The following is a 10,000-nucleotide window of genomic DNA, read 5'->3' as shown; positions in this document are numbered from 1 at the left end:
CACACACACACACACACACACACACACACACACACACACACACACACACCTACACACACACACACACACACACACACACACACACACACACACACACACACTCACACACACACACACAAAAGTCAACCTGCTGTTAAAGGAGAAAAATGCAGCGTCTTTAGCTTAATTTACCTAAATTCAACAATTTCAGAGTCACTGGAATGGTTATATGAACGGTGGCCATCTCGCTATTACCTACTATAGCGGAGAAGCCACGGGCCTCAGAAAGCGTTGCGATGTAGCAACTTGCTTTACGGCACTACACACACACACACACACACACACACGCCAGGCACCAGCTAGAACAAGGTAGCAATGGAGTTTCTCAGACACTGGTCATGGCAGAGCCGGTGAAAAGAAGCATGTAGAGAGTAAACCGTTGTCGTAGGAACAGGGACAGAGGAAACGGCAGACGGACGGAGTGAGGAGTGTCGTAAAATATCTACTCAGTGAAGACATTGTCAAAACTGCATAGGGTCCCTTTAAGACAGAGCACTGCTAGTGGCTATCTTGGTTAATATTTGTACATAACACACACATCAGGAATCCTACGCAATCAGACAGTGAGTGTGTCGGCATGCATGTCATAATTCCTCATTCAGCACACAAACACACTGCAGCTTGTAATCTCCAGAGAGATCCTGCTGGGATAGCGTGCACACACACGCGCACGCACACACACACACACACACACACACACACACACATGAATGCGCACACACACACACACAAACACACACACGCACACACACACACACACACACACACTGGAGAGAAGTCCTGCTAGGACAGCACTGCGATTCTTTTGAGATTCTGTGTGCAGGTTATAGTAATTTTATAATGGTGATCTCAGAAACAGAAACAAATCTCTCCTGCTCCATCTCTCTCTCTCTCTCTGTGTGTGTGTGTGTGTGTTGTATTCGTGTCTATTTTCCGATATTCTGATATTTTAAGACGGCACACCATCTAATAGTAAGCTCTTGGTAACAAAACTGCAGTTTTGAGGCTGTATGCCTGACTGCCCCATGTCTCCGTAGACGAGTCAAGAAAATGGTCATTGATTTTCAAAAGTGGGTTTTTACTGCCTTACAACCTTGCTCATCATTGATCACCTTTTTTACACGGCTGCAGCAGCTATTGATTTCCACACCTACAGTATCTTGTTGCCTCCACTGGTTAGAACTGGTAAAAATGGTGGTTATCTACTAAATACTGTCTTACATGTGATTCAGTTGTTATTCTTCATCTAAGTTAATGTTTTTTTAACAAATGAAAATGTTACATGGCAAATTAACAACATAGAGAACTTTGCGCGTGCGTGTGTGTATGTGTGTGTGTGCATGCGTACTGTATGTGTGTGTGTGTGTGTGTGTGTGTGTGTGTGTGTGTGTGTGTGTGTGTGTGTGTGTGTGTGTGTGTGTGTGTGTGTGTGTGTATGTGTGTGTTTGTGTGTACATGTGCATGTGTGCAAAATAGTGTGAAAATGTGGAAAGAAGTGTGGAAGAGCCCTATTGAGTGTGTGAGTTTCCAGGAGAGCCATCCAGAAAATGGCAAAGCCAATGCGTCTATTTGTGGAACTATCAGCAGGCAGCAGGACGTCCACTCAGCAGAGCTCCACTGTGCAGCAGAGGGGAGAGGAGGCCTGGCACACCATGCTAATCAAATAACAGCCACAACACACACACACACATGCCCGCTCACACACACACACACACACACACACACACACACACACACACACACACACACACATGCCTGCTCACACAAAACATGTTCACCATGAACGTTCGCCACTATTTGCCAAATCTGTGCTCTCCATTCTATTACAGAATGTATAGCTTTTTCAATGTTCTATTCCATGTTCTGGTGTTCTGATCCATGTGCTCTCCACTCTACTACAGAATGTACTGTAGAACCTTTTCACTATTCTGTTCCTCAGTGTTGTGATATCAGAACACATCACTCATCACTACCACATAAGCATCTCCTGCCCCAACTGCTGAAGTAACAACTGCCTTTCAAAACCACATACATGTCAAAACCACATACATACAACAACTGCCACTCAAAACCACATACATGTCAAGCATGTACATCCGCACACATGGGCACACACACACACACACACACACACACACACACACACACACACTTCCCTGGAGGATATTGGTGTGCAGTTGGGGTAAATCATCACCTGCCTCCTCTCTCATGCTACTAATTGAATCATTTGACGTTGACATTTGGACGGCACTATTAGTGGCTTTTCATCATTACTGTTTGACATTTAAATAATGTTTTCTAAATGATCAGGCTGTTTTCACCTCCTGTTTCCTCTAATGGCCGCCTCATCTAACCTTTATCATGCAAATAGATAACATGATTACAGCCAACGCACAGGGACACCACTGCAGCACACACCACTAGGACTGGGGGTCCCCTGTGTGTGTGTGTGTGTGTGTGTGTGTGTGTGTGTGTGTGTGTGTGTGTGCGCGTGTGTGTGTGCGTGCGCGTGTGTGTGCGTGTGTGTATGTGTGTGTGTGGATATGAACATCATGGTATCTGAGAGTCCCAGAGGCAGCATCAGGGAAACTACACAGGAGCATAGTGTGTCTTTCTGTCTATCTCTGTGTGTGTGTGTGTGTGTGTGTGTGTGTGTGTGTGTGTGTATCAGGCAATGATATAGAGCTCTGTGTGTAACCCAGCTGCAGTGGCCGATGAATGATTCTCTTATCAGATTCACCGCAGGCCAACACAGCTCTGCTCTAAGAGGGTCTTTATCAAACACATCTCTCTCTCTCTCTCTCTCTCTCTCTCTCTCTCTCTCTCTCTCTCTCTCTCTCTCTCTCTCTCTCCACACCTCACTTCATTCCTCTCCACAGAGCAGATATCTGTATTCATGGTCAGATCCCTCCTTAACTCCCTCAGAAACATGTGTTTAGGCAGTTTAATCTCCCCTCTCTCTTCTCTATCCACCTCTCCTGTCCTCTCCTCTCTCTTCTCTATCCACCTCTCCTTTCCTCTCCTCTCTCTTCTCTATCCACCTCTCCTCTCTATCCCTCTCTACATGTGTTTAGGCAGTTTAATCTGCCTCTTCCTCGTGCCCAACCTCTCTGCATCTCCTGTTCTCCTTTACACTATCTCAATAGAATGTGTGCAAGAGGTGACAGTGTATGCACACCGACAGACAAACACACACACACACACACACACACTTCAACACGGAGACAGACACGAGTACACACACACACACACACACACATACACACACACATACACAGAGAGACAGACAGACAGACACACAGGCACACTTTTGTGTGTGTCAAGTCATTAGTGCTGTCTCTGGTGTCTTTATCTGAAGAGAGCAGTGGAGAAGAGCAGGTGGATTCACTGCCCCAGAAATCACTGGAGAGAGATCACCTCACACCGACACACGCACACACACACACACACACACAAGGAAGGGAAGGGGTCTTATTTGCACCTCTGCCTCTGTATGGATCACTATAATTTACTCAATTTGCTTAAACAAGCCACCAGAGAGAGAGAGAGAGAGAGAGAGAGAGAGAGAGAGAAAGAGGGCAGGGGGTGAGATTAAGAGAGAGAGGGAGAGAGAGGGAGAGAGAGAGAGAGAGAGAGGGAGGGGTATAGATAGATGGATAGAGATAACGAGATAGAAAGAGAGATAGAGAGAGAGAAGGGGGTGAGATGAAGAGAGAGTGAGAAAGAGAGACTTATAGAGATAGGGAGGGGTATAGATAGATAGATAAAGAGATAGAAAGAGAGATAGAGAGAGAAGGGGTGAGATGAAGAGAGAGTGAGAAAGAGAGACTTATAGAGATAGGGAGGGGTATAGATAGATAGATAAAGAGATAGAAAGAGAGATAGAGAGAGAAGGGGTGAGATGAAGAGAGAGTGAGAACGAGACTTATAGAGATAGGGAGGGGTATAGATAGAGAGATGGATAGAGATGGAGAGACAGAAGGAGAGATGGAGGGAGATGAAGGACACAGAACGCCTTCATGTCTGTACTGCTCTATTACTTCCCTGCTGAAGTATCAGCTAGAGATCACAGCTAATTAAACTGCTGCTGCTATTTCCCCAATATGCCATATATCGTAAATAACAATAACAACAACTTAAAGCTTCTCGCTCTCTCACAGAGACAGAGACCAACCAATTAAAAGCCACGGAGACAGAGACCAACAAATGACGAGTGAGTCATTTGGCCGGGACACACCAACCCGATAATCGGCCATCGTCGGACAGTCGGGCGCAGTCGGGGACTCGAGTCTGTTTAGTGTGTCCTGTGCCATCGTCAGTCGACGTTGCCGTTAATTTTGCCCGACTTGACATGCAGAATCGGCCAGTGGCCGTCGGCCTCAATGACCAATCAGATGGGTGGAGTCCTAGCCCTCTGGAACACCTCGAATTACTGTAATATGAGGTAGCAAGGACTTTGTTTAAACTAACCATTAGCCCTAAATTTGCGCATTGGAAAATATGCAATTTTCCTCCATTATGAAACAGATAAACAAATTTATTTTTTTTTGTCCCACTTCTGCTGCTGTTCCACTGCTCTCCGATAACCTTGGAGGCTGGGCGCCACACTCAATCTCCCCTCTTTCTCTCCAACACAAAGGAGACATAAAATGGAGACATTTCAATTAAAGAAAAAATAAACTCATCTTCCTCCCATATATCCATATACACCTGAAGAAATATGCACACACATACACACTCACACACACACACACACACACACACACACACACACACACACATACAGTACACACACACTCACACACACAGACACACACACTCGCACACATGTGTGCAGTCCTGAACCGCGCAGGTTCAACACAGTGCAGGTAACACACACACACACACACACACACACACACACACACACACACACACCAAACGCGTGCAAAGGAACGCAGGCTGGACCTAGAATGATGGCGTGTTGGCAGCAGGAGGCGAGCAGCCTTGCGGCCACATGGGGGATCAATGCCACTAGGAGTCAAACAGCACTCCCAACGTGTGTGTGTGTGTGTGTGTGTGTGTGTGTGTGTGTGTGTGTGTGTGTGTGTGCGCCTCAGGGATTAATGCCACCAAGAGTCAAACAGCACTCCCACCGCCGCCCACGCTTAACCCAAGGCAAGTGCTTGAGTGTGTGTTTGTGTGTGTGTGTGTTTGTGTGTTTGTGTGTTTGTGTGTGAGTGTGTTTGTGTGTTTGTGTGTGTGTTTGTGTGTGAGTGTGTGTTTGTGTGTTTGTGTGTGAGTGTGTTTGTGTGTGAGTGTATGTTTGTGTGTGAGTGTGTGTTTGTGTGCTTGTGTGTGTTTGTGTGTGAGTGTGTGAGTGTGTGTTTGTGTGTGAGTGTGTGAGTGTGTGTTTGTGTATGAAACACTCAGAAGAGCAGCACTGTCTATTCTATAGGGTTCACCCTGAACCATACACACACTCTGCCCTCACAGCTCTTCCTTAGGCAAGTGTTTGTGTGTGTGCTTGAGTGTTGACAAAGGAGGACTCCTTGTCCTTGTGTGTGTGTGTCTCTGTGTGTGTGTGTGTGTGTGTGTGTGTGTGTGTGTGTGTGTGTGTGTGTGTGTCTGTGTGTGTCTGTGTGTGTGTGTGTCGTATACTCAACATGGTTGAGTGATCTGAGATTAAATGAAGTCACTTTGTACATAGTGCTACCTCTCTTGTGCCATTACAATCACAGTAAGATAGTGTGAGAGAGTGTGATTGAAGGATAATTACTGATGACAGTGTCTTATCAGTGTGTGTGTGTGTGTGTGTGTGTGTGTGTGTGTGTGTGCATGTGCGTGCGTGCGTGTGTGCGAGAAACTTAAGCAACCGACAGGAAGTCATTTAATATAGCAGCATATTATCTTATAACTAACCTGACTGATGATGACTTTATAAACTTCTTATGATCGGGCATCTCGTACTGTACGCGTAGCCCACACGTGCACCGCCTACATTATGTGTGCACCCTGAAAAACACACGTGCAGCGTGTACAGTATGTGTGCAGCGTGAACAGTATGTGTGCAGTGTGAACAGTATATGTGATCCGTGTACAGTACGCCTGCACCTTGTACAGTATGCATGATCCGTGTACAGTACGCGTGATCCGTGTACAGTACGTGTGATCTGTGTACAGTAGACGGATCATGCATACTGTACATGGTGCAGGCGTACTGTACACGGATCACATATACTGTACACGGATCACATCCGTGTACAGTACGCGTGCATCGTGTACAGTATGCGTGATCCGTGTACAGTATGCGTGCACCAGAGGTCGCTAAGGTCCCAGTGATGCTCTAAGGTCAGTTTGAACCGTAACAGGCAGGTTTCCATGCCGACAGACTTTAGGGCTCTACTTAGGAGTGGCACATTCTACTTAGCCGAGCTAAACGAGGACGCAGGTTACTATGCTAATGCTGCTTGTGTGTGTGTGTGTGTGTGAGAGAGAGAGAGAGCATGTGTGCATGTGTGTACACAGGGCCAATCTTTACTGTATGTATAGAAATATCATCTTTTTAATAATTTGGTCTGCTCAATTACGGGAAAAAATCACAATCATGATTATGCTGCTCAATATTGATATCACAATTATTTAACATGATAATCCATTATGTAAACCTTATAAAAATTACAACTTGATTCAACTGATTCTTAAATATAATGAAAAATAAATAAAAAAATTGAGAAATAAAAATGCATAGAGCAGATCATATTAACGTAAAGCACATGTTGCGCTGAATGAGAGCACTGTTGCAATAAACGAATGCAGTAATTGTTATTTTTCAATTATGTTGTTTTCATAATCATTTCAAATAATTTGAATGATCAATCGATTCATTCAATTATATTGTGCAGCCTGAAATGTAATGACTCGTAAGCAACTGCCAAGGCTGCAAGTGTGTGGAGAGTGTATGACACAGGCAGCTGTGCTATGGCCGTCGTACGGGAGGGACATCAGTAAAGCCCACTTAATCAGGGGGGCAGCTGCTTGCCTGCTGATAATGACAGCATAATAGCGAGGAGTGGCTGCTTAGTGTGTGTGTGTGTGTGTGTGTGTGTGTGTGTGTGTGTGTGTGTGTGTGTGTGTGTGTGTGTGTGTGTGTGTGAGTAATTGTCACTGTAGTGAAGCATTGTCTACTGCCATCTCTCTGACATAAAGCTTTATAAATGTTTACACACACACACACACACACACACAAACACACACTCCTCTGAACTCTTTTATTCTCTCATTAGCCCATTAGTGGAGCCATTACTCTCCCTGCTGATTCCAGGTCAGGCTCAGTCCCCATAGAGGCCCCTCCTCCTGCATTAGCAGTCCACACACAGCTGTCTAATAACTGACCTCAGGTCAGTGACGTGTGCTGTGGCCCTGGCTTGGTAACATTAACTTCAGCACACAGCACACAACAGCTCTGTGGTACCAAGGTCAGCCATTACAACTGAAGCCTTGACCCAGGGGCATTACTGGGACAGTGATAGAGGGGAGAACATATGTGAATGCCCAGCTAGTTCTTCTCTCTCTAAAGGAACACTGAAATGTTCATTCCGGTTCCTTTTCATCACAACACAATCCGGTGCCCTTAAAGATATAATGTCCAGCCATGCGTAACAGAGTGGAGCCAAAACAGGCGTGGCGTCAAGGCCCAGTCATTTAGCGATGGCCATATAGTTCACTGCAAAGGCTCAGTCATTTACCGATGACCATATAGTTGACTGCAGAACCTGCATAGCTATATGTCTATATCAAGATAAAAATAAATAAATAAATAAACTACTGATATTGTTTTCAGTATAAAGAGACTTAATGAACCTAGTGCTTTCTTGTGAAATTATTGACTTAATTTCAGAAAAGTTTGACTTATTTTAAGACAATCGTGAAAACAAGCAAATGTATCTGCCAGTGCGTTAAGCAAATTTGTCCTAAAACAAGCACATTTATCTGCCAGTGCGTTGTCTTGATAAAACTCAAATTCCAATATATATTTTTTTTATCATAATATAAGATAATACCACTTGGTTGGATTTCATTTTTTGCCAGTTATTTTTACAGTTCTATCTGTATGCGTCTGAAAGCCCACAGCACTGCAGGGTCTACTGTGTACTGTGCATATCGACACATGCATAGAAGTACATGTGTATGCGTGCCCTCACTGGCACAGTATTGCACACACACTTCAGGTGAAGCAAATTCAATCAGACCTTGAGAAAAAATACGAAAAGAAAACTTTTATGCAGAAATAGAAAAAAAATAAATGACAAGCCTAAGAGATGCAGTAAAGACGAGCAACCCTGGCTGTCCATCAGAGACAAACACGTGTGTTGCCATGGCATTGTCCCTCAGCGTTCTCTCCACACAATAGAGAGAGAGATGGTGAGCACAATAGAGAGAGAGAGAGAGAGAGAGAGAGAGAGAGCAGTGGAGGGAGAGAGAGAGAGACGGGGAGAGAGAGAGAGAGAGAGAGAGAGAGAGAGAGACAGGGAGAGAGAGTAGTACTACTACTGTAGCTTTGGCAACGCTGTGACAAACAGTCATGCTAATAAAGCACCCTTTGAATTTAATTGAATGGAGAGGGAGCAGTGGAGGGAGAGAGAGAGAGAGGAATCAGTGGAGGGAGAGAGAGAGAGATGGAGGGATCAGTGGAGGGAGGTGTGCTGTTGTTGAGTCCACTGCTGTCCAGCTCTTGGCCTCCATTGTTGTCCTGCGTGCTGCTTTAACAAGCCTGCTCACCAGAGGAAGGTTAAAACGCTCATTACACACTCATGCACATAGTGCTCCTGCTGCCTAATCAACTAAACTGGCCCTGGAGACACCACACACACACACACACACACACACACACACACACACACTCACACACACACACACACCCATTCATGCACACACACACACACACACACACACGCACACACACCCACCCACACACACACACTAGAGTACCTGCACACTTGGTCTTGGCTCTGAGCGGAGGTCCGGGGGCTCCGGTGCCCCCCTCCAGGGGCCTGGTGAGCAGGACGCTGATCTCGTACTCGGTGTCGGGGTCCAGGTGGCCGATCTTGTGCGTGGCCTTGTCCACGGGCTGCAGGTCGTACATGCTGCCGCTCAGGGTGCGGTACTCCACCTCGCGGTTCACGATGGGGCCGTCGCCGTTGATGGAGTTGGCGTTGAGCTGGATCCACAGGTAGGTGGCGCCCACCGCCGTCAGCTGGGGAGGGGCGATGGGCACGGGGGGCTCTGGGGGGGTCACAGATCACATTATATTACATTACATTACATTATATTACATTTAGCAGACACTACATTACACTACACTACACTACACTACATTACACTACACTACACTACACTACTTTACGCTACACTACACTACACTACAATACAATACATTTAGCAGACACTACATTACACTACACTACACTACAATACATTTAGCTGACACTACACTACACTACGCTACGCTACGCTACGCTACGCTACACTACCCTACCCTACGCTACGCTACGCTACGCTACACTACATTACATTTAGCTGACACTACATTACACTACACTACACTACATTTAGCTGACACTACACTACACTACACTACACTACACTACGCTACACCACATTACATTACATTAAGCAGACAGTCAGCTGGGGCACAGGGGGGGGGGGCAGAGACTTACACACATGAGCAAGGATAAAAACAAACAAAAATATAGATAAACATACATATTGTAATGAAAACAAATAGAATTGTATCAAATGTCACAGACACAGCAACAAAATTCCACAGTCCAATGGTGCAGAACGCATCTTCTGCATCATCCATGTAATTTCACATACTGTGGGAAGAAGATGGCAATGAAACCACTAATTAAAGCTACTCCAACAGTGTCTGGGTGTGTGTCCAGTGCCTGTTCAGAAGAGTGTCAAGTCTGCAATGAGG

At 45.5% G+C, this 10,000-nt stretch overlaps 1 protein-coding gene across 1 annotated transcript in view; it reads right to left on the bottom strand.

Annotated features, from left to right (window-relative positions):
- LOC134075185 (receptor-type tyrosine-protein phosphatase mu-like) overlaps positions 1-10,000 on the bottom strand; it is a 165,519-nt gene that overhangs the window by 98,329 nt on the left and 57,190 nt on the right. Inside the window, 1 exon segment of the mRNA XM_062530715.1 lies at positions 9,010-9,303. Within this exon segment, the coding sequence (XP_062386699.1) occupies positions 9,010-9,303 (294 nt within the window).

This window comes from Sardina pilchardus, chromosome 2 (assembly GCF_963854185.1).
Source record: "Sardina pilchardus chromosome 2, fSarPil1.1, whole genome shotgun sequence".
NCBI lineage: Eukaryota > Metazoa > Chordata > Actinopteri > Clupeiformes > Clupeidae > Sardina > Sardina pilchardus.
Note: the sequence above shows the minus strand (reverse complement) of the source record. Positions and strands in the feature narration are given on the sequence as shown.